The 27,259-nt window shown below is 33.6% G+C and overlaps 2 protein-coding genes across 7 annotated transcripts in view; one reads left to right on the plus strand and one right to left on the minus strand.

Moving 5' to 3' along the window:
* LOC133173437 (dual specificity calcium/calmodulin-dependent 3',5'-cyclic nucleotide phosphodiesterase 1A-like) overlaps positions 1-27,259 on the plus strand; it is a 144,117-nt gene that overhangs the window by 49,987 nt on the left and 66,871 nt on the right. The window lies entirely within an intron of this gene.
* On the minus strand, positions 471-7,524 carry LOC133173464 (uncharacterized). Its single transcript, XM_061308451.1, has 4 exons — positions 3,301-7,524; positions 1,421-1,864; positions 854-1,072; positions 471-722 (listed from the first exon to the last, which is right to left on the minus strand). The coding sequence occupies exons 1-4, from the start codon at positions 7,522-7,524 to the stop codon at positions 471-473; spliced, it is 5,139 nt and encodes a 1,712-aa protein (XP_061164435.1).

Raw genomic sequence — 27,259 nt, forward strand, 5'->3', positions numbered from 1 at the left:
AGTGAGTCATTACCATTTCATGTAATGAAAACTACAACACACATCATATCACCTTCAATGTTTGGCACATTTTTTCCTTCTTCAAAAATGGTTTAAATAGAAAAGGTGTAAATAATAATAATAAAAAAAAAAAGAAACAGCACCATTAGAAATAAAATTACCATGAAAATAACTATTAACTAGATATTGACAGTGACGTGGAAAAATGTGAAACAAGTGAAAGCATGAAGAACATGCAAAAACCTATGAACAAGACATTCAAAAGAGAATGCATTTGAGATGTACATGTAAGTGTATACAAAACAAAACAGAACACATCACATATGACTGAACAGGAGGTGGTGATGCATGCAGCAGCATGAAGTGTTTGCAAATAGTATGGGAATGTTTAGCACATTCAGAACATGAGAAAAAAACATACATTTCCACTTAAAAATGTATATTCATGGACATGGTACCAAAACTAAAACCTAAAATTTCATGGCTAACAAATCACTGCCCTTAAATGTACACTCTACCACTAACGTTGGCCGGCAAAGGGAAACTAGGTAATCCTCCAAGTCTTTTTCCTTGCCCTTGCACTCTGGGAAAGCATCCTGGAGGGACTTCACAGGTGCTGAAACAACTTTGTCATCCTTGAGTAATAGGGTGGCAGTATTCTCGTTTTCAATACAAACAGACTCTATCTCCCATTTCACTTTTTCTTCTGGGCACTCTGTTTTCTGTTAGAAAAATGAAATAATTATTACAAAACTTAACAGTCATAAATTTTTTTTAAAGATTTTTAGGATATTATGCAACATTTACATAATGAGTAATGATAGAAATCTTAAAGATTAAGAGGCAAACTTACAGTTATTGCTGTCCTCGATGTTGTTGATAAAGAGACCTCATTTCTGAATGTATTTGTGATGCAATCGGAGACCTCTATGTAATCCCCTGGTCTGATTGCCTGATCAGCCAGATCCCTCCACAGTGCGATTTTGCATTTTTTGGTGGAGTCCTCCAAGAAGATGTTTTTCACTTTGACATTTTCTTCATTTTTTACTGTCACATATCGTGTAGCTTCCTCCTATAATATATTACAACAGTTATTAAATCACTGAGATCAATGCAAGGTTAAACAAAACATCTAATGAAAACAATTTACAAACATGCAAAGGAGTATCAATAGCATGAATTTCTATAAAAAATTTTGTCTTTTGAAAAGTAAATGTAGTATGTTTGCCTAAATATCAAAATATTATACATTTAAAGCAAGGTCTGATGTTTATCAGAGTGGATATTACATTGTAATAAAGAAATTGATGTAACATAGTATAAGAATAACTTTGAATCATATCATCATCTAGGAAATAATATTAATATAATAGTTTCTGAAAAAAGGGCAAAGGTGTCTTCTTTTTCTCTATACACTAACCTGAACTATTTTCCCCCGTACGGACACTTTGGTTTTTGTTGGAGATGCCAATGCCTCTACCACACTCTTGACATCTGCAGGAGGAGGATGCAAAATAGCAATCCCTTCTTTCTCCATACTTGCTGGGAGGTTGAGTGCTTTTGCTGCAGGAAATATAACTGTGGCACTTGTGACAGCTATCCCCTCAGGCTTACGAATAATGTTTCTCAGTATGATTGTGGTGCCAGCTTTGAATCTGTGAAACTTCTTCGCATCATACACAACACATTTCACAGCTTTGGTACTGTCTGCAACAACAGTATTCATCAGTTCTCTCTTTTCTTTCTTGTCGTTGACATAAGTGGTTGCTGGGTCACTACACAAGACTTTGACTGTCATCTTCTTTGGGTAGGGAGAGTGTCCCACAACTGATTTCATTAGTGTAGCAAGGTCTGTTTCAGAACTCTGTTGAAGTAAATATAAATGTAATAAGCATACTAAGCATATAGTTATATGCACAATGATCAATGTGTTTGTCATCGATATATATTTACATATATATAATAAAGTGAACATAACTATTGATATATTTCTTTTTACAAATGATTTGGAAATTACCCCAAAAATTAAAATCTGATTTTTACCCCTTCATGTTTAATAACATTTAAGGAACCTAATGGGTGTTTCATAATTTTAGTTTTAATGAAAAAAGAAAAATTGACATAATGATTTAAAATATACAAAACATTCTATAAACATTTCTAATATCTTGACATATATTGGTACTTCTTGATTGATCAGTTTACTATTTATGTTTGTGTTGTTAAACTTGCATTCTCATCAATTATGGCATAAACTGGCTTGTGATCAGAGAAGTAAGATTCTAATGTACCATATGCAAGAAGATCTGACTGTGAAAAATTGATGTAAATATGATCAAGACAAGAGTCATAGTCAGTTGTAACAGATTTCAAAAGTTGAATGAAGCCAAAGGTGTCACAAATAAATTGTGCAATTTGACTTCCTTCCAAAACATTTTGATTGAAATCTCCCATTATAACTGTACAGTCTTTTAAACAGACAATTTCCTCTATTTCTTGGAAAAGCTCTCTGCATACTTTAAGAGTGGCAGATTTGGGAGGGAAGTAAATAAAAATGACATTGATATGCTGTACTCGCATCAAAATCAATTCAACTCCTGCTGCACAATGACCTAAAAGACGTGCGACATTGCATTTGCTATAGACTGCCATACCATGAGGACATTCTTCATTAACAAAAATCGAACTGTACATATCTAATTCATACAAATGTTTGTTTTGAAAAATGCGTGTTTCACAAAATCCCAGTATATCAGCCTTGGTGATATATCTGTCTTTTCTTATGTCATCAATATGCTTCTGTAGAGATCTGCAGTTTTGGAAACAAATGGTAATACATTTTGATTTTCCAAGATGTTCTACATTTGGGATACTTAATTTTGTTGTACATGTTTGTCGAAGGCGAACCATTTCCTCTTGTACATTGCTGGATACACAAATTTTTTTTTCATTCAAGTTGAGTATATATGCAGAATTCAGGTTTTGCACTCTACTCAAACCAACATAATGAATATGCTCTGTTTTTCTGCCCTCGAAGTTTATCACAACTCCTTTCAAAGTCGAGCCTTGTGCTTTGTGAATTGTCTTCCCTGCAGCAACTTGAATTGGAAATTGACGTCGAGTAACATAGTAAGTTTTATAATGCTGTAAAGTAAAACTTCTTGTTGTTTCTAAAATAGGTGTCCAATCTAAAGGAATGCCTTCAGTAAATAAATGAGCATATTTTTCACGCCAAAGCTTTCCTACTGATTTGTCTTCAAACTTAACCCAAATGATGCTGCATCTTGAGGAGTTCTCTACCCTGAAATCCAACATTTGGACAATACAAGGAGAACCATTTGTCATTCCATCCTCAACATTTATATTTACACACAGTTCATACTGTACACCAACACCCACTTGCAACATTTTTTTTAGTCCCATTGTCTTCGATGAATCATCAGGCACTTTATCTAGAATTTTATTTCTCAGGTCTGTAGAAATTTCACCAGAAATGCTGTCTATGGCCTCAACTGATGTTTTCTGTGCTTCTGAAACACTTGCAAGAACTTCCATGTTATGTTCTGATGATGCAGCACGGGTAGTATATAAATGTGGCAATTTCTGAGTTGATTCAGAGAGATTCTCTTTGACAGTAATTCTGGATTTGAGTTTATCTATATCTTCTGGAATTGCATGCTTTCCTTCCCTTAGTCTGTTCAGAAGCTGTGCAAATTCTAAATCATCCCTCTGTCTCATTATTTCTTCTAGTTCGTAGAAAGAAAACAAGTCTTTCCATAAATTTGTTCCAAGAACTTGAAGTCCATCACATCTTTGTGTAAATATCCAAGAATCCATCACTGGTTTCAGTTGGAAAAGATCTCCAACAGCAACTACGCTTATACCTCCAAATGGTTTTGTACATCCTCTAATTTCTTGTAGTCTTAAGTTAATAAAATTGAACATACCACTACCAACCATAGAAATCTCATCAATAAAAATCACCTTGACATAATGGTATTTACACCTCATCGTGTCCAACTGCTGCATATCTAAAGGTTTAAATTTAAATCCCCTACCAACTGGAATGCTGAAAGTGTTGTGGATTGTGTTTCCTCCTATATTATGAGCAGCTTTTCCTGTTGGAGCACAAAGCAAAATTTTGAGATGGTCAGGGTTTTCTCCTGGACGGTGATTGTAATATTTAAGTAAAGCCTGATACAAAACACGCAGCACTACACTTTTCCCTACTCCTGCACCTCCAGAGAGGAAAACATACAAAGGATCACTCTTTGTTTTCAACCAATGATATACATGGTAAAAAAATTCTTTCTGTTTAAGATTTAGATTCTGAGCAAGAGTTCTAAATGCATCATCACTCATTTCATTCAAGGGTAAACAGGAATCATCTAACTGCTTTCTTGTGATTCCAATGTCTTGTCCAAGATCATATGAACATGGTTGCTCACAGGAACGGGAAACCATATTTGCAGATGGATCAAAACAACCATAAGTTCTTGATGAATGGTGGCCTTCAGAAGAATCAATAAGCTCTAGGTGATCAACTTGAGGCAAAACAGGCTCTCTAATAGAATTTTCAAAATCCTCAGAAAAATCTGTAATTGCTGTTTCTAGCAATTGTTGATCAATTTTCTCATATTTCTGTTGATTTAGCAAAATAATGTCTTCCATTTTCTGATAACTTTCATGAAAAGAGTTGCATTCATTCAACAAGTCACATTCCTCATTTCTCCATGATGTAAACAACATTAACAGCTGTCTATAATGTTCTTCTTTGTTTTCATTTTCTGATATCTTGTTGTAACGCAAAACTTTTTGCCTCTTTCTTTTTCTCATTAATGTCCCATCTTTAAATTCTATAATATCTGATTTGTTTTCTTCTTCATTTTCACTTTCACTCATGGTGTCGTCATTATTTTCAACATCATCTTCAGGTAATTCACTCTCCACCAATATAGATTTCTTTTGTCGTGCAGAATAAACTGTGTCAAACCAGGACACAAAATCAGCATATATACAGTCATTCATTTTGTTTGGTCTTCGCTTGTATCTCTTCAAAACATTATCTGCCTCAATATTAGTTGAATTCTTTGGTAAATGTTGTAGGTCTGTGAATGATTTTAATAAAGCAACTCTTTTTTCTGCTGAATTTGTATCTATGAATACAACAGACCTTGTACATTTTCTTAGTGGCATTTGCAGGACTAGATAAACAGCTTCTTGAGCTCCAATTTCTACATGAGAAAGAAACTGATTTCCTATTCTTCTTACTTGTTGCCTGATATCACTCTCACTTGATCTAGCCTCTTTACATGCTTGATGTAATAAATTTGATAGACCTCTTTGTCCTTTTGAGATGTATGAGACTATGTAAGATACACATGCATATGGATCAAGAATGTACTGAATATCCATGTTTGCTTCCCAACATTTTAATGCAAGAGTGTTGTAATTATTGACTCTTGTTTCACAAGGTGAACGTTTGAGAAAAATTTTGGGACAACATAAAGATGACCTGACAGCTAACAAATAGGTATGGAGATCCATTTGTAATTCTTTCAAGAAGTCAGAGAAGCTCATAGCATCCACATTTTTCATTTCATTCATGAAAGTTGCTACCTTTGAATAATTTTTTTCTGCAACCTTTTTGTCTTCTTCCTCATTCAATGGCTCTAAAATAACAGTTGATGGCATAGGAGGAATAGGGAAATTGAACCTGCAAATTGCTTTACCTTTTTTTCTACAAGTTCTTGCATGTCTGTGTGTTTGGTAATTAACAAGACTTGGCATAGTTGTGTCTTTTTTGCAAGTGACATATTCATCAATGAAATGAACAACATCTGAAATATCAGACCGACCATAAACAGGAGCATCTTTTATCCATAGGAGAAGATGGATGTGTGGTGATCCTCTTTGCTGAAACTCTATTCTACCAAAATAGTCAGCAATTTCACCAATAGGATGAGACTCGCATTTCAAGACAGAATTTAAGAAACACTGGATTCTATTATCGAAGTACCTGGCACAAGTTACAGGGTCAGATTTGATTAATTCACACTTCTCTTGCCATGTCATTTCAATGGTTTCTTGCTCTGTCAATTCTTTTTGTTTCACCAGTTTTGCCAAACATTGAAGTAAAGGTATCCATCTAGTCTCTGCAGCGGAGAAAGAACAGAACCAAGTTGGTACACCAAGTTGTTTGATCATTGCAAAAACATCTTTTTTTGCACTCTCCCAGTATGGTGGTGAACCTCGAAGTTTTCGTAGAACTCTGAATCCTTCATCATGCATTGCAACGTCATCAATGAAACCTGGGGACAAGACCTCTGCTACTGTAATTTTTTTCCCATTTGTTTTGCATTTTCTCATTGCCAAAGACACTTTGTCCTTTATCTGCTTGATCTGCAGTTTCTTTAACTTGTAGAATATATTTGGGAGGTTCATAGCAACTCTTCTGTCAACATTTCTTAACTCCCATTTACAAATTGTGCTGTAGTGCAATGGGACAGTCCTACAAGAATTATCTTGTCTAGATTGACCACAGTAAATTGTTGGAAAAGCTAGAAATTCTGAAAAAATGTCCTGAAATAGTCCCAAGGGAGTCTTGCCTTCTCCAGGTGCTAAAGAAAGAATTTGATTAAATTCCCTAAAATCTGCTGGATGAAGCAATGTGTCAAAATTTCCAGTTGGTCTGTTTTCAAAATTTTCATCCTCTGTCCACTGATCTGTTTCATTTTCACCAGGACTATCCTCTTTTTGTTTTCCATCATCCACACTTGACAAATTATCATCCTCGCTTAGTTGTTGGTAGTTGTTTATCCAATTTTCATCAATTTGTATTCCTTCATTTCTGAATAACATGCTGTTGTTGACCAACCACTTGGCTGCTTCAAAAACCTTGTTTGGTCTTACCTTTTCAAATGCCATATGATGTTTATAACACATTTTCCTTTTAAATTTCAGGAGTATTGTATCTTCATCACACTGCATCCTTGGTAATGTTTTCACTGTGGTGTTTACATCTGCTGGGACATTAACCACATTTCCCTTTAAACTCAACTGTCCTCCACGTGGCATTTCTCTGATTTGCATGAACGTCAATCTAGGAGCAACTAAACGCTCTTCTAATTGAGTTAACTTAAGTTCATCAGGAATTTCAGGAAATTTTAAACCATTAGCAAGTGAACATGCTGGAATTTTCCCAGACACAAGAGCACCAACGCAAGCCTTACAGATCCATTCTTTATCATCAACACTTTTGTAACCTGTCAGGCAAGCTAACAATTTATCTCTGTGTTTAAATTTTGTCCTATCTACTCTCTGTACAGAGTGTTTGAAGAAAGTCTGCATGCATGAAGAACAAATGTATAATGGACCATCTTTGATACTATCATGAAAGCTATTTCTAATAGCATTTGGATTGCACCCCTTATGCTCAAAAAGCATTCTTTGATTCAGAACAGTTTTCAGATTTTCCAGAATTTCTGATTTTGATACTTGTTTTTGCTGAATTGTATTTTCCATTGTCTTCATTTGCTTTGTCTTTGTGTGATCATCTGTATTTGTATTAGCTAGAAACCTTTTCTTCTTTCTTTTGAAAGTCAGTGCCAATTTAAAAACATGCAAATCATACTGCAGCTCCTCAAATGGCACAGAACATGAAGACTTTACTACATCTCGTAAGTGAAAACACAAATCTGCAAGACAGGAACATTCGCCTAATATGCATGATCCATCTGAACAACTTCTGCCATTTTCATCTCTGGCATGAGAATCAAATACAAAAAACTTTTGCCCATTATAAAATATGCCTATTGCACTACCTTGAACAAGCAAAATATAATATGCAAATCCACTGCCTGTATATGAAGAGAGTATGGCACTTTCAAGAGAAAAAACTGATGTATTCCCCACAAAATGTTTGCAAAATACACCACTAAATGTTTGCAACACTTTGACTTGAAATTCATAATGAAAATTATTATCTTCATACAAAATCTTTTTTGGTAATTCACTTGGATGCAAATATTCATGTCCATTTAGACATAAAGTTTCCTTCTGTATTTTTCTATACATTTCATCTCCATGCTTCATCACATCGTGTAAATCCTGTTTAGTCCAATCTTGAACATCTAATGTTAAAGTTTTCAATAAAAATATCAAGCAAATGGAAACACACTGTTTTCCTCTTGATACCAATGGGAATATATCAGACCCTTGATTGAAATCACCTTTACACAAGATTTTAAACTCCATTGTATTTTCAATCAATCTCAAAACCAGCGATTTCACTTTTTTTTTTTTAGAATTTAAAAAAAAAATTGACTTTTCTTTCAATCTTTGTTCACTGAAGATTTCACATACGACTCACATTATTATAGAAATTCTTGAGGGACAAAGTGATTCAATTCAGTTTTCTTTTTCAGAATGCATATCAACTCTACTAATACAGTACATTCTAAAGTACATGGAATGCTTCTCATGCATTTTTCAAATAGTTCTGATATACTTTAATTTCCAACATGATGCATTTTTCTTGTATAGATTTCTTATACATACATGTTTGTTCAACTCCAAGTAACTTCAATTTAGAAATGTTCAACTCCAAGACATATTACATCTTTCAAATTGTTCAACTCCAAGAAAATTCAATCTCCAGTTATAATTTTGTTGCAAACTCCAAGATTTTTCATTATATAAATTTGTTCAACTCCAAGTAAATTCAATTCTCCTGATCAGTAATGAAATGTTCAATTTGAAGAAAATTCACACACCAAGACATATGGCACATCAAGATCAACAATACTCAATTTTTGCAATCTTATGGTGTTCAAAATGTTTCGTTCTAGGATATGTATCATTTCACAGTAAAATATACACAATGCTTAAGTTCTTTTTACTCTTAATGTTTGTTTAAATACAAAATAAATTAAGATATTTCGTTTTCAATCATTGCCATAGCAGTGTGTCATTACCAAAACTATTGTTTACAAACAATTCAGCATGGCGGCACGCACCCACTCCTAGCGTCAATGGGCCTATATATAACTGTAAGTAGTTTCGTTCACAGAAAAATAATTGAAGGAAAAAGTAAAGTACATTATTTCATGGTATGAAACTGACGATAGTCAAATATGATTAATACTGCAATTCACAACTAAAGAATTAGCGGGATCTAGGCCTAATGTCAAAACTCATGTTTACATACAATTCAGCATGGCGGTGGCACGCGCGCCCACTCATCCAATCATATAGGTCTATGGGTCAATGAAGATTCGTCCACAGAAAGAATATCAATGTGTTATGAACGAAAAATAAAGTTCAATACATTATTTTACTAAAGGTGCTTTGTAATAATCAAATGTATGACGATTGATGGATTGGCGGGTTCTGACGATTGATGGATTGGCGGGTTTCTATCATGCAAACGACAATTAAAAACTACACATTAATCTATGCTGTATTTGATAATTTCTTTCAGCTCTAGAGAAACAGTCTGTCAAATATTAATAAAATATGCTAATTACAGAATACTAACCATCTTTAGCCTTTCTTTCTCAATCCAATATTCCTCTGTTTGTTTTTGTCTTCTTCTGCAGTCACAACCCACGCTATGGAAAGTAGTTCGATGATATTCATGCGCATAGTGTTATGGGTCCAAATGATTAATTTCGCGATTACAACGTGGACAATGAATTGGATACAAAAAATTGTTAATGTTTGTTTTCTCAAAACAAAAAAAACAAAAACAAAAAATGCATTTCATTTCATTATTTGGTGAATATCAGGAAAACTACTTTGTATATCGGAAGTTTCTTCTTGAACGCTGTTTGGCTTTTTGTTTACATTTTGTTCCCGGAGCTATTTATAGTAAGAAAGGCGATCATGACGCCTACAGCCAGGGCTGTGCTTTCAGCAAAGCCCGGCTAAAAATTATGTCATCTTCAACTTCTTGGACATCTAAGAGGCAAACATTTTGGTTTGCTTGATTTGAAAGGGCTATGAACTCTACCAATCTAACAAAATTCGATCAGTCCAGATTTCAGACCCAGGAATAGGCTAGTTAGTCATATATTGAAAATTCATTACACGTATAAAAGTTGTCTGTACTTCTTTAAATTTCACAAACAATACATTTGCAATAAACTACGAGTCCATTACCCTAATTATGGAACTTGTTTTCCTTGTTTAGCATGCAGGGTTCTGAGAGCACAGGGTTTGGCTAAGGTAATCATATGTTAAAAATGCGTTATATATCTTTGTAAATCCTCGGTATCCTTGACCTTAAAGCAGGAAAGTCTCTATCAAAATTGTGAAAATCAAGTCACATGGATTCATGGTTCAAATTGATGTTAAGACTGTTAATGGTAAATATTTTGAGAAATTCATCGTACACAGTTGACCCTCAAGTTTTATGGACCCCTAACATTCTCAATCACTGGTGCAAGTTCATGAGAAATTGCATTTCAAAAGAATCTAATAGAAAAGAGCAATCCCCACGGAAATGTAATGAAATATACCTTCTTTATATTCACTTTGTGGTTAACAATGATATAAACTTCAATTTACCAAAGCCTACAAACTGAGGTAGAACACAGTATTTCACATCAATGTCTGTTGAGTGTGACTTATAGAGGATAGGAATTGGTTTCTCCTCATTGGATCAAGTGCATCTTCACAGATCTGCTAATTATTTAGCTAGACGAGATGATTTGTAATGACTAGGTTGATTGGATGATTTGTCAGCTCACCAATCACAAACAGCATTCCAAAATGATTTCCGACTCTGCTGCCAATATCCCACGAAGGGGGAAGGAAGTGAATTATGATACTATATCACCCTTAAACCTCACTTTGGAACCAATTTCCGAAAAAAATATTGTATGATATTAAAAATGTATTGGAATGGTCACACTAACATGATAAACCAAAATTCTATGATTAAAAATTTAAACAGGAATTGCAACAATTGACTACACATTACAACTCTGAATTACACAACAGTTTTAAAATCTGAATGCATTTGATTCACTGACTTTTACCATAATCACCATAATAAGCACCTCACAATATTATATTGGTGTTGGATGAGTCTTAGGTAGACATGCCCAAAAAATGGTTTTATGCATCAACACATTGAGAAGTAATAACTTATGAGAGGAAGCAAGGTTTCTCAATTACAGACATAATTTGTTCCTTACTTTTCCCTATCATACCTGTATACTAGTCTAAGACATTTTGCTTGAATGAGATTTGAAGATAGTAAAGGTACCTGGCATTTCATCAACTCTAATAGTGACCAGTTCCAGCCTTGTTGCATTACATATCAAGCATATTAGATGATACAGTTTCAGTGGCATGAGATTCAATCAGAAGTCAAGATATTATTTTCAACTGGACTTTGAGTTTTAATAAAATCAGCTAGCATAATAGACTTTTAACAAAAAACTGATACATTTTGGGAAATACAGGGAATTCCAGGAGTAATGTTATTAACTGACGTATGTATGTAGAGTGATACTGACTGTGCATTCATCACATTTTGTTTCTGCTATAATTGAGTTTTTGTAATTCCTTGATTCCGTTCTTTTTAGCATTTCACACATCCTTGAGTCTGTAGACCAGACAAGGGAATACTCGAATGATTTTACATTCAGCAGAAACCTCTCAGTTTGTGTGACATTATCAATATTTGCATCAGATTTGACAAGGGAGTTTACCCAGTATTTCAGTAGAATAATTAAATGATTTTATTTGTAATCTACCTTGTAAATATCTATCTAACAAATAGAGAAATAACAGATGCATTAAAACATGACTGATCATAATTTAGAGTTTGTCTCCATTATGTAATCTTTGATAAATCTTAAAAATTAAAACACTCGGCAATCTTCGTAACAGTATGTTGTATTAAGAGATGTTAATGGTTAGTAATCTGCTCTGGAATACTAATAATACTTAAATTGTTATTGTGTGTTGCATGCAACTACTAATCTTATTTTGGTTATTTCAAAGGGATGTGTTTGGGTCAACATTTAAGATTTATAGCATGCATGCAGTTGCTGTAATTGTGAATGAACTTTCACATTGCGTCATGATATTAAATCTTGAAAGAAGCATTTATAAGTCCTATTTTTACAATATGTCAGATGTAAAGAAAAAAACACCATTTCAATTTTCTTGATTAGAATTCGCTATTTTAAAACATAGGCTGCATGAATGTGACAGGTTGAAGTTTTCTCCCTTTACTGTGAAGAAATTTCTGACTTCAGAGAGTCAGAGTTGTCTCTCTTTGCCTTTCAGTGAAAGCATTATATAAAGCTAATCAAAACCAATCAAATTAATGTATTGACCTTCTAGTTCAGTGCATAAAAAGGGATTTCCCACTGTCAGTGTAAACAGAGTCAGATAATTAGTGTGTTGCAGCTATGCAAAGAAGGAAGAAAATGTGGTTTACATCCAAATATTGAGAATCTTGTACAGAACGGAGAAATTATCGCTTTTTTTCATGGGAACATTACAGCTGTTATGTCTTGAACTATCAAGGGGGACTTTTTTTGGTCTCATATTCAACACTTAGTTTTTTGACTTTCTTTTGGCTTATTCACATCATTCTGGGTTGATTTTCATTTACTTAAAAATGAAACTATACTGATCCTTAATTTTGATTTGAAATCTTCTACAATGTCGAACCATTAATGGATCTTTTATGAATTAGCATCTTAAAATTATGTTTATTTTGATTACTTATTTCCATCTTCAAATTCCAGAGCTGTTTTAAACAAAATAGAAATTCTACAGTGGTTTTTGTGACATACCTGGTATATTAGATAAAATTGTTCATAAGAACCAAATTTCATTTGCATTTCTTGTTTTCTTGCACATTTGAAATGGAATTTTTTTTGCACGAAACTGATAGAAAAGTTGGAGTGCTGGTATAAGGGTTAGATTTGAAATGTGGACACCAGAGCCTGAATTATTTAGCTGACCTGCACACACATCCATAAGTAGTAGCTGTGTCAAATCTGTGAGGTTGATCACAAGGAGTTTCTTGTATACAAGTGTTCTGTTAAGAGAATGGGGGTATGCATGTACACATAAATTGTTGTTCTGTTTTAAGGAACTGTCCTATCAGTACCTTCACCATTATCAGTGGATGCCGCTTTATGTAGCCGTAATAGAACTGTGCAGTAAAACGCATGCATTTAATACGATTTAAAAGAATACCGTATATACTCACCTATAAGTCGGTCCGCCTATAAGTCGGTTGTATTTTTTGAGGTTATTTTAGAGGGATTTGCCATTGACCCGCTTATAAGTCGGTACAACTTTTTGTTGGAATCAGTTGACAATTTCAAACCAATGCTCTGATGTTTAAACCTGGTTTCGGTTAATATTCTTAGAAATGACACCAATATTTCATTTTAAATCATTAAGAAAAATACATAATGCACACTTTAAATAAAAATAAAGTTATTAAAATATGTAAATACTTGTACTTTATGTATAATCTTAGAATACATAAATGATATGATATATCCATACTACATTTCAACGTCCAGATAATACTAATATTTTTATGACTCGCCTATAAGTCGGACCAAGAGTTTTGGACCAAAATTTAACTCCCAAAAAACTGACTTATAGGCGAGTATATACGGTAATAGTATTAATGTGTTGATTTTATATTTTAAGTACAGAAAGACAACTTTCCATTATGCATCTACAGTATGATTCATTATCCTTTAATGTCTTCTCAGAACCATGCTTTTATTGTACAAAATCGTCTTTTTTAGCACCTAGAGCTTTTTGCCAATTTGAAAAAGCTTTTCTTTGGGGAGCAGTGAAGGTTGGGAAAATTAATTATTAGATCTGTTAGTTTAACACATTTCTTGTGAGCTTGGCAGTGTTGTCGCCTGCAATATCGATTGGAAAAATTCCACAGTCTTCATAAAAAAAAGATCATTTATTTGTTTATAGCTCAGGCAAAAAAATGATGTTCATATTGACTAACTGTAGAACTGGAGAGGGAAGAGAGAGAGGAAAAATCAAACAATAATTGTGCTGCAGCATGCACTGTTGATTTCCGACTTTTGTCATAGAGTGCAGTCTTGGCAAAAACAAGGAAACTGCCTCCCCTGCATGAACTTCTATTGTAACCACCACGGAAACCTTAAACTGCATCCATATTAAGTTGTCATTTTTATATGTGTAATCTGTGAGAAACACGTACATATAAAATAAGAGTTGAAGGCATTGTCTTTTGTACACGTATACACACGCCTCCTGGGAGACTAGCATTTCAACAGCGTCACAAAAACAAGATCTTTTTTCAGTTCATCTTAAAATCATTCTGCATGCATTGAAAGATCACATCATAGATAGAATTGTACACAACTATACTCAACCTAAACGTAATACAAATCTCAGGTTATATTAGACAAAGTCATGCATTTGAGATCATGCTAAGAGTTAAGCTGTAATTACATATCTTAACTGATACCTATTATTTATACATACATTTTTAGATTTGTCAATGTTTCAGCAGTGATAACCATGACAATAAAATAAGGAATAAACCTTCATAATGCGATTTCTCGATGTCGTTGGGCATGAGGCATGGCTAATGTTAAAATAGGATCTTTTGATCAGGAAGGAGGGAGGATTGGGACAATAAAATAGAAAAAAAAATTACCCAAATATGAAATATAAGTATTTGATTTAAAGAGGATGCTAGAAAGATAGTCAGCTGTTGTACTAATTAGCTTATTAACTATTACAGAAATAAACGCTCTTCTAACGTTCCCTCCAGATGGCTTGTAATTTTAAGTTAGTTCACATTTACAGTTTGTCAGTGTACAAAGAAACAATTTATAAACATTTGCTGGAGAATATTTTACCTTCGTATGTTTGATGTACTGACGCACAGCCTTGTTGATTGTTGTTAAACACATTCTTTGAAAAGACGTCATTCAAATTTTACTTCTCATGCTTATTTCAAAAGGGGGGAAATTTTTTGGCAAACACTTAAAAGTATATATACACAAAGAATTTAAATTTAAATTATTTTTGGCACCTAAGATTTTTAATATAGGCTTTCTTTTCTTTTATTTTGGTATATACTAAAAACACTGGCCACTCTAGTGATGTTTATGAAGCCTGATATATCTTATCTCTAGAAAAGGTTATAGATATAAATAAGCTGATCTTTTCTTGATGAAATCTGAAATATTTTTATCTGAATGAGAGAAATCTTGTCTTGTGTAAATAACTACTCATAGATACAAATCAGTTTTAACACTCCATACCAGCCTTGTACATACACTAAGAGGAATACTTATAGAGTGTATTAACACTCCATACCAACCTTGTACATACACTAGGAGGAATACTTATAGAGTGTATTAACACTCCATACCAACCTTGTACATACACTAAGAGGAATACTTAGAGAGTGTATTAACACTCCATACCAGCCTTGTACATACACTAAGAGGAATACTTATAGAGTGTATTAACACTCCATACCAGCCTTGTACATACACTAAGAGGAATACTTATAGAGTGTATTAACACTCCATACCAGCCTTGTACATACACTAGGAGGAATACTTGTAGAGTGTATTAACACTCCATACCAGCCTTGTACATACACTAAGAGGAATACTTAAAGAGTGTATTAACACTCCATACCAGCCTTGTACATACACTAAGAGGATTTCTTGTAGAGTGTATTAACACTCCATACCAACCTTGTACATACACTAAGAGAAATACTTACAGAGTGTATTAACACTCCATACCAGCCTTGTATATACACTAAGAGGAATACTTATAGAGTGTTTTAACACTCCATACCAACCTTGTACATACACTAAGAGGAATACTTACAGAGTGTATTAACACTCCATACCAGCCTTGTACATACACTAAGAGGATTTCTTGTAGTGTATTAACACTCCATACCAGCTTTGTACATACACTAAGAGGATTTCTTGTAGAGTGTATTAACACTCCATACCAACCTTGTACATACACTAAGAGGAATACTTATAGAGTGTTTTAACACTCCATACCAACCTTGTACATACACTAAGAGGAATACTTACAGAGTGTATTAACACTCCATACCAGCCTTGTACATACACTAAGAGGAATACTTAAAGAGTGTATTAACACTCCATACCAACCTTGTACATACACTAAGAGGATTTCTTGTAGAGTGTATTAACACTCCATACCAACCTTGTACATACACTAAGAGAAATACTTACAGAGTGTATTAACACTCCATACCAGCCTTGTATATACACTAAGAGGAATACTTATAGAGTGTTTTAACACTCCATACCAACCTTGTACATACACTAAGAGGAATACTTATAGAGTGTATTAACACTCCATACCAACCTTGTACATACACTAAGAGGATTTCTTGTAGTGTATTAACACTCCATACCAGCCTTGTACATACACTAAGAGGAATACTTATAGAGTGTATTAACACTCCATACCAACCTTGTACATACACTAAGAAGATTTCTTGTAGTGTATTAACACTCCATACCAGCCTTGTACATACACTAAGAGGAATACTTATAGAGTGTATTAACACTCCATAACAGCCTTGTACATACACTAAGAGGAATACTTATAGAGTGTATTAACACTCCATACCAACCTTGTACATACACTAAGAGGATTTCTTGTAGTGTATTAACACTCCATACCAGCCTTGTACATACACTAAGAGGAATACTTATAGAGTGTATTAACACTCCATACCAACCTTGTACATACACTAAGAAGATTTCTTGTAGTGTATTAACACTCCATACCAGCCTTGTACATACACTAAGAGGAATACTTATAGAGTGTATTAACACTCCATAACAGCCTTGTACATACACTAAGAGGAATACTTATAGAGTGTATTAACACTCCATACCAGCCTTGTACATACACTAAGAGGAATACTTATAGAGTGTATTAACACTCCATATCAACCTTGTACATACACTAAGAGGAATACTTATAGAGTGTATTAACACTCCATACCAGCCTTGTACATACACTAAGAGGAATACTTATAGAGTGTATTAACACTCCATACCAGCCTTGTACATACACTAAGAGGAATACTTAAAGAGTGTCGTATCTCACTTGTGTGATGTAGAGTTCACATTGTGTATGTTGTTTGAGAATTGTCTCTTTTTTTTTCATTTTAAAAAGTTTTAAAAGAATTACATTTAATTATAACCCTTGATCCTGTGAATTTAGATTTATCAAAGAAGTTTCACTAATATCAGGCAACATTATACATTTAAAGACTGGGTTTGAGGGCAGTATATGTATTTTGTCGTAACAACAATCAAACTGTTTGACTGAGGCTGTTAGGCCGAAGGCAAAGAGTTTGGAATGAATTCACTAAGTATAACATTTCTGATATGAGCCACAATGCTCTTAAGTAACATAGGCCACAATTAATGCTGATCTCTAAGTAACATGGGCCACAATTAATGCTGATCTCTAAGTAACATGGGCCTCAATTGATGCTGATCTCTAAGTAACGTGGGCCACAATTAATGCAGATCTCTAAGTAACGTGGGCCACAATTAATGCAGATCTCTAAGTAACATGGGCCACAATTAATGCTGATCTCTAAGTAACGTGGGCCACAATTAATGCTGATCTCTAAGTGACAATTGGGCCACAATTAATGCTGATCTCTAAGTAACATAGGCCACAATTAATGCTGATCTCTAAGTAACAATTGGGCCACAATTAATGCTGATCTCTAAGTAACAATTGGGCCACAATTAATGCTGATCTCTAAGTAACAATTGGGCCACAATTAATGCTGATCTCTAAGTAACATGGGCCACAATTAATGCTGATCTCTAAGTAACATGGGTCACAATTAATGCTGATCTCCTTTTAACAATTGGGCCACAATTAATGCTGATCTCTAAGTAACAATTGGGCCACAATTAATGCTGATCTCTAATAAGATGGGCTACAATGCTGTTCTCTAAGTAACATGATCCACAATGTTGATCTTTAAGTACAAGGGCCACAATGCTGATCTCTAAGGGAACATGGATCACAATGTTGATCTCTAAGTAACACGGGCCATAATGCTGTTTTAGTAAAATGATCTCTGTGACTGGGTTACAATGCTAATCTCTATGTAACATGGACCACAATGCTGATCTCTAAGGAACATGGGCCACAATGCTGTCTTAGTAACATGATCTCTATGTGACTTGGGTTACAATGCTAATCTCTAAGTTACATGGGCCACAATGTTTTCTAAGTATCATCTCTTATGATTAATAAGCTAGGTCAGATAAATGGTAATAAATCTGTAACAGGACCAGACTAGGTAACAGGACCAGACTAGGAAGAGGTTGATCCTGAACCTCCAGAGCTATACACTGGTGTTTTACTAACAGGGCTATCAGTGAATGAACCTGTCTGACACCACATCCCCCCTCCCCCCCCACCCAAAGACACCCACCCAGGCTCTTTCCTTTGTCCTTTCGAGGGCATGGATGAGCTCAAATGTTTTACACAAATACACTTTAAAAATTTACAAATACACAATGTAAATCCAAAGATTTATAATAATACTGGGTATTGCATGTATTACTGGTCAGGTCAGGTGATATACCACTATACCATAGAGGTCAATATAAAATAAAGAGATTATATTTTCTATATCACAGAACTGCAAAACATTTTCTTTTTGTACAATTTCTTACATTTTTCCTTTTGCCCCATCACCTGTTGGCTGTCTTTTTTTTGATGTAACGTAATGAGGATTATAGGCTGTGCTTCCATAGTGGAGCATTACGAGACATCATAGCTAAGTGATTGGGAGATTGAAAATTGTAAACAAGGGGAACTTTGGCAGTGTCAGGATGGTTTATTCACTCACTATCTTTGAGAGTGTTTTCTTAAACACTGTGCATGAAGGGAAAGAACTTTTCGAAATTACACTTAAATTTGTAAAAATATAAGTTTTATTCATTGGATTAATTACAGTATGATCACTGTTGAAAATGCAATAAATCCTTATTTTTTGCTCCAAACTATACCAATGGTCCTGTTTTCCAAAATTTTGATGTGTTTACTAAATACTAGCATATCGAATCAAGAAAGTTCATAACAAAGCTTATAGAATGATCATTTCCAATGTAAGAAGCGCCTTGTAGCTCATTCTAAAACTAAGAGAGAAGAAAGGAGGGAGGGGGGAGAGATTATATGTATGTATTTATTTATCACCTGCATGCAGCTTTGCCTCACAGAAGAAGAAAATATTTGCTTTATTTATTTTTCCCTGTTGAATCCCATTACTGACCTGTTGTAGCATTTGTTTCATTGGACATTTAAAGTTTTCATGCAAGTAAACTGACCAAGTGAGTAGTTAAACCCTAGCTACAATCCATCTATAATAACCTGTTTCCAGTTAATTTGATAAAACTTTAATTTTGAACTTGTGCATGTCTTAGAGTTCAGTGACCATGAATGACCTTAAACTAAGCTCAATCTCGCAAGTCATCGTTATTTATTTAACACAAAGAGTGTGAGGATTAATTTAACAATTGAACTCTGTCACTTGAATACATGTACATATATACATGTAATTGAAACCTCCTGAAAAGGAACCATTAACAAGTTTCTTAATATTGATAAATATGTTTTTAACATGAAAATTAAACTGCATTTCTTAAGAATGCCTCAAGGATGATTTTGAATCTACCTTTAAAAATAATGTTAGGTATAATTTGATTTGGAAATGTTTTTGAAATGAATTATTTAAAAATTAAAATATTTATTTTCAGAGTCAATGCATGGTGTTTAAAAACCCAAAGAACGTAATTGTAAAAAACTTGTTAGAAAGAAATTTCATCTCGTGAAAAGATTGTTGACGTCAGAAGAATAAGCTCTGCGGAATTGTAATGGATCTCTCTGAAAATATCTGACAATACGCAAATTCGAAAATTGTGTGGAGTGGAGAGATATAGGCCTTAGGGGTGTATGTCACTTGCTTCTAAAAATCAATTCCATTACATGGGTATAATGGTGTTTTTTTGCCTGCAGTATAACTCTGTTCTATTCCATCAAAGAGCAGGTTTCTTGGTTTATCATTATGATAATATTTTTCTATTTTTAAAATAATATATTTCATAAACAAACTGTCTAGGTTGTGTTCTGTGTTTACGTCTTTTACTTAGATCTTGAATTGTTTGAAGTTTAATGTCCTTCAGGCTGTTCTTTTTTTTTTTTTTTAATAATTCTAAAAGTTGTAAGAACATGGGTTCTTTAGAATATACATGCATCACACGCAATGCTGCTATTAACATAAAGCGTGTTTGCATTGTGATGAGCTGGAGTATTGGTCTGTATAAGGGAAGTGTACGTACTCTGTTGACTCGTACAATTGATTGACCGGACTTAATGAGCACATTAAAGGCAGGGGTACAATTCTAAGTCCGACAGTAAATCTATAAACGCTTCCTCTACACAGGTGTGTGTGAGGCTCAAGGATATTTCCGCGAGGGAAATTCACGCACGTGTCTGTAACTTAAACTACGAATTGTGAGTAAAAAAACTTCTTTCTGTAACAATTCATTTAAAAAAGCAATTCGTGTAAGACGAGGAAAAAGCTTAGATCTGTTACAGATGTTTAGAATGGTAATGTTTTAATGTTTAGTGAGATTGTAAGACATATGTAGGAAGTAAGAGGGTTCAGATTTCACGCTCAAAATAATAAAGGTAACAGAATCAGTGATGGGCTCCCAGCATCTTACATGTTAATATCATATACACAGGTTAAATTATCTATAAACTGACTTCAATTTTTATAAGAAAAATAAAAACTAGCACTCTTCTGTGTTTTCTCGTTGGAATAAATAAAACATAAATAATTTCTTACCATGCTTCATAATACATACACTTGACAAAAATTACAAATCATATTATATATGATTTGTACATATCATATTATATATACATATATATTAAATTTTTCTAAGAACTAAATAAATGCCTGTTTTAATAAGTTAAAAAGAAAGGTTTAAAAAACATGCAAATTTTACCATGACTTGATGCAATTAACATGGTTAATAATGTAATTTCAAAATGATATGGATTAATGATGAATGGGTAATGCTGCATCTCACAAATACTGAAATGACATATAACTAATGTAATTGTGACTGCATTTGTAATGAAAATCCAGACATTGGTATAATTTTGTAGAAGGCAGTATATAATAACTCGTGAATAAGGAACATAAAAACCAGAAGTAAATATATATCATAAACATTTAACCGGAGCAGAGAGTGTCATTCTGGGTACTTCAGGCACTCATAGCTGGTCGTGACTGATAGATAGATTGTGGAACTCGATATAAACTTAAGATAATCTCTCTCTTCCTCTTATCTCTCTCTCCCTCGTAAAAAAGGAAAATGTTACTTTGTTGGGGTTATATTTGCATTTAACAACCAATGTTGCAGAAAGTTGTCATGTTGTCATTAGACATTCATTCAACATGAAGGACTTCACCTTGACAGGTGAATCCAGATCAGGTTCATCTCCACATTACATGAAATGTTCTGTAAGCATTTTGCAGAAAACAATACAAACATGATCATCAGGGCAGTTCTGGATCACTTTAACAATTTCAATGAAAAACCAAAATTAGGAAGATAGTTATGGGCCTTTTTTTAATGTAAAAATTTTTGCTTAGTCATAATAAGCAGTGATTGTTTGTTAGATATGCCACCTCATTTTAAAGGGGGGGGGGGTGGGGGTGGAAGGGGGGTGTTCCCTTGCAATTATAGAACAGATTTGTCGAAATTTTTAAATTACTGTCAGACATTTGGTCTGATGAAGTCAAATGTTCTGTTGGACTGGACAAAGTTTGTCAGACCAGATATAGTTGTACCTTATTTTGACACTCAGAGAAAGCAAAATAACTGCACCAAAGGGCCCTTTATTTTTTTCAACAGCATACATGTGATTCTTCCGGCGGGAGACAAAATCTCCCGATATTTCACCCCCCTTCCGCCCCTCCCGATTAATTTTTAAATCTTCCGTGTTTTAAAATTCTTCAAATTAAATATTATTTGCAATATTTTTTTGATCGTGTTTCATGTAATTGCTCAGAATGAAAAGAATTGAGATAACAACGCCAGTGCAATAAATTTTCACAGCGGTAGGCTTCGTAGGAATCAACATGAGGTCGTATAATTATGTTGTAAAAATTAGTGATATATCAACTTGATAAAAGACCATTGATGTTTATTACTGAATGCAAAACATTGTAATGAGTTGCTAAAATACCCAGTTGCCATCTTCTGATGCTGCTTTGGTCATTAAAAGATACAGTTATAATGTAGGTCACATTCTAATTAAAAAAAGATCACACTACAGGGTGTTGCTAAAATATACCTGACTCTAATTTGTTTTTGTTTTTTTTTTTTTAGAGGGTACTTTTTTCATCTGTACATATTCTATTTAAAAACAAATTACTGACATAGAATTTGTTACATAAAACCTAGCTATGTTTTACTTCACTTACTAGTTGATATATCAATACTAAATCAAAAATAAAATTTTATCCAATGTTTTAATGATGCTGTTCAGTCTCTTAATTAATTTACTAGGAAATGAGTTGATTTCATTTTGAATACTCAATTTCACTTCATTTGAGTAAAAACTTTATCATATTTTTCTTAAAACTAGACAACAACTTTATAGAATAAAATTTGTAAAGTAATAAACTGGGAGAAGGTATTTTTTTCCCTGAATTTTGGGGGTTGGATGGTCTTTTGCGATTTGAAAAAATGTCGATAAAAAATCTCCAGCCTTGAGACCCAAACTCCAGCTGAAAATTTTCAAATCTCCAGTTGTGATTTTTCAGTTCTGTCACATGTATGCAACAGTATTTGATCTCACAAGTTTCTTTTCTTAAGATAGAGTCAGTCTCTAATCAGAGACATAAATGATTGTTTTATGTCTCTGCTTTAATAATTTTGATTGACCATTATCACCATGCGGCCATCTCTGCTTTTAATTACGTTTTGTGACTTTCACCTGTGCACCTCGATCCCAATCTTTTAAAAATTTGCATTATGCTTGATTTTCAAACAGTCATTTGGACTTCTGTTTTCTTGTAAGTTATGGGTCCAGACAAATTTTTACCCACCTTGCAAACAGGACCAATGGTTTTCAACACATCTGTTGGAATTTTATATTCAATTTTGAGTCCTTTGTGCATGTTCAGAATTAAAATAAAATGCAAATTGAATTTGAAATTGACCAAACTAATAACAAATTGTGGTTTTATTTGAAATTGTTATTTAGAATTGAATCCCTCTGAGTTGTGTGATTAACTAACTACAATGGAAATAAGACCCTCCTCCTGTGGTTTAAAATATCACATATAGATATTTAAATCAGCTTGCAGGAAAGTCCAACTTTTAAATTCCTTTGAATTTATTTGGAATTGGGAAGAGGGGGGTGTATTTGGTGGGTGTGGTTCAATTGATGTGGGATGGGGGTTATTTGATGTGGTAGGATTCAGTGGATTTGGGGAAAGGTACATCTATTGAGGGGGGGGGGGTTCTTTTGTGATATTATTAATTTTCTGTAATTTTTCATGACATTAACAATTTTATTTTAATTTGCAGATGTTTATTAATCAAATTTTTTTAAAATAATTTCTGTTGATTTATATAAAAAGAGTTGACAGGAAATATGCTCCTAATTTAACTGCATTGCCTGACACTCTTAATTATTGTGAAGCCTACTTTCATTAAATGAAAATTGAATATATTTAATTTACCAATATTCCTGATTTCCCTCAGATAAAGTTCTTGTCTCCAGTTACAGAAGACACTATGTCGTTGAGTTGCAAAGTGGACGAAAAGTCACGAGGGAGGACTCTAATTTCATATCTGACCAAAGACAAAATAATTGGATTTTAGGCCATAAAGCCCTCCAACAAATTAATTTGATTGTGGAGAGAGTTTTCCTGAAGTTGAGAAAACTTGCTGAAAGTAATTGAGTTTACTATAACTGTTGATGAAGAAGACAGCCATCTTGCCAGGGGAGGCAGGAGTCATGATACTAACCTGCCAATTCAGTTGTGATTGATTAAAAGGCATGAAATTGTCACTTTAGCTGTCCTCTAGCAAAGCTTAGCTGCTGTAGTTTACATAATTAATGGAAAGTTAAGAGAGCATTACATGATAAGATTTTTATGTGGGTATAAATATCATAATTCGTGTGAGCTTTCAATTGTCAAGCATATCTGTACAAAAAAAGAAGATCCACATGATATATTGTTTCTATCAGGGTATGGCTGATGAAGTACATAAAATATGTATGTTTTACAGATATTGGATGTTCAGAGGAAAAAGTACTGATGCTTAAAAATTTAAGAATTATTAATGTCAGTATTCAGAAGATACTATGCTGCCTTCCAAAGAGATTGTGTAATTATGTTATCTTTTTAAGTCAATTTGAAACCACGTACTGTTTTGATTGGGTGGTTGGTTGCTTGCGTTATGGCCCTTTGAGATGTTTGGATGCCACAATTGCTGAAGAAGGCTTCAATTTCATGTTCTAGACACTAATATGGGATTGGGAATATTTTTTGTATCAATCAGCATCTACTGCAAACGATGCACTGCACCAAGTGGGCTACAGAACCATTAGAGTATCACTCCATATGAAATTTAGTTTTGTACCTCTAAATTAAATTTCTTTGCATCATGAAAGTCCGACAAAGTAGTTGATTTAATGTGAAGCTAGAATGTCACATTCTGATTGGCTATGAGGGGGTGTTAAAATTGCAAACCATGTAAAATATAAACCCCCCTCTCCCAAAATTTTGTTGTAATATATATTTTCATTAAAATGTGGAATTATCCATATCAGTCAAGCTAAATTTAGTCTGGTAACGTGGACCTGATCTGAACCATATTATTTATATCATACTGAAATTGATTCCCCCCTTTTCAATAAGTGTGCCCATCTACGTTATCAATTATATTGATATGGTCAGGAGCTAAATTGAATGTTGGAACAATATAGAAGCCAATTCTGGAGCAAGAGTATGGGTTATAATAAATAGCGGTCACTTAATTTAATGGGAGAGAGATGAGGGACATTTACTTAAATTGCACACTTCTAGTGTTTACCTCCAAGAAGGGGTTTCTGAGCAGTATATGGGTGGTGGTGTTGTCTTGATGATACCATTTATCAAGTTTGTACCTATATTTATACAACAATTAGTTGTATAAATAATTATTAAATAAATAATTAGTTATTAGCAACAACTGATAAATGTGGAATACTGATTCAAGAGAAAAATATACTGATAATTAAAAATTCTTTTATAAATATGTAGGTTTCTAGAATTTTACCAAGTTTTGAAGATGCTACATGGACAAGAAATTATTAGTTTCTATTGACAACTTGTGAATAATACTGATAAGCATAGTTTTTTTTGGTTTTTTTTTGTTTGTTTTTTTACATTAAGAATATATGACACAAATACTTGTAGTTTGATTATCTCTATTCCTTTTAAGACCTGGTCATTTTGGAACTACCAGAAACCAGTAAAAAGAGAAAGAAAAGGACATTAAATCAAAAGAGAAAAAAAGACCCTGGGTTTTCTCATAGAATGCTGTACTCCTACGATTTTTACTCTGCAGATGAAAATGACAAATGGATCGTGGGATATATGATATTGAAACTATGGGGATCGGGAATTGACGGTCATGCAATATTGCCACACATAATTCCTAGGGCTTACACAGAAGGGGTTGTTATAATTGACTAACAAATGGAATTCTGCCTGCCATATTTAATACTTGTGCTTGGTCTATGTGACATGAAACAGGGGAGCTGAGAAAAAACAAAACCTGGTTCCATATTGATTTCAGCTACGAGAGACAGAAATCTGACTGGACACGGCCTGTCAAATTGATAAATCCGAAAGATTTCTCTGTTATTGCAAAAAGTCCAACCAAATAAGTCAGAATTATTACAACTCGGAAAATGAAGGCAATCAAAATATATCCTCTGTTTTTCAGATTTTCTTGTTTCTCAGAGTAACAACTGTTTTCATACACATTCATTTCTTTATCACTACTTTATTACACAGATTTTTCAATCTAGTTTCCTCCAGACATCAAGTAACTTATTTGATTTTTTTTTTCCAAATTACATTTCACCATTTTTAGTAGAACACTGAAATTGCATTATATAGGTTTCTATAATTTGGTCCTGAAATAATTTTACATGGAAGCTTGTGAACAGTGCAAGACTCTGTGTAGTCAGACTGAAGAAATGGTATATTTTGCATTTGCAAGTTCTTAATACATATCCATGTGTACTTCACAGAGTGGTTAGTAGATCAGTGTTTATGAATTTTTTAAATTAAAATTTAAATTTAAATTTCAGTTTATAAATACACCTCATACCTTAAGTTAGACCAAAAAGGTTTTCATTTTGAATGAAAAAAAGCACTGGAATTCTGATTTTTCACAAATACTTTAATAAAAGTGCTTCAATAAACTACACACAGAGAGTCTGTGAAACATGATTCCTACTGTGTTGGGTACTTTACACCTCTTACAACCTGTCAAGGGGCCATTAAAGTTTCAGAATAAGAAGTAAAGGATATCTAACCCAATTCAGGAATGTTTGTCAACTCTCTGAAGTGGCATTTCTGGAGTAGAATGATTCTCTAAGTTTGAGATTCAGACATATTTCTGTGATTTTGGAGGTCAGTTCCAGGGTTTTTTATGTATGTCCAGAAAACCTATTTTGTTCATTGATTTGCTCCAAAAGAGAGTGAGAAGGTGATCTGTAAATACTGCAGACACTTCACACTCACCCTGGCTACTCCGGCCATGATTGATTCCACCACTGAAAACATTCTTGATTAGAAGAATTTGTACTTGATAAATAAAGACATTGTTGATTGATTAGGTACACCTTGTAGCCTTTCCTCAGACAACAAACTCTTCTTATAAAAAGTACTCTAAGTGTAGAGGAAGATATTTTAATCATATTCTCAATTGTAGAGCTATTGAGCAGCTGTTTTTGTTTTTGATAATAGTGTACGTATCATTCCTCAAACTTTTTGAAGATGCTTAATATCCTAGTATTGAAGTGCAGTCATCTCTAATGCAAAGACGTATAGCTGAAGCAATATTTGTGGTAAATTTCTTAG

The sequence above is a fragment of the Saccostrea echinata genome, unplaced genomic scaffold (genome assembly GCF_033153115.1).
Source record: "Saccostrea echinata isolate AGI-Se365-2 ecotype Australia unplaced genomic scaffold, CSIRO_AGI_Sech_v1 ptg000056l, whole genome shotgun sequence".
NCBI classification, from domain to species: Eukaryota; Metazoa; Mollusca; class Bivalvia; order Ostreida; family Ostreidae; genus Saccostrea; species Saccostrea echinata.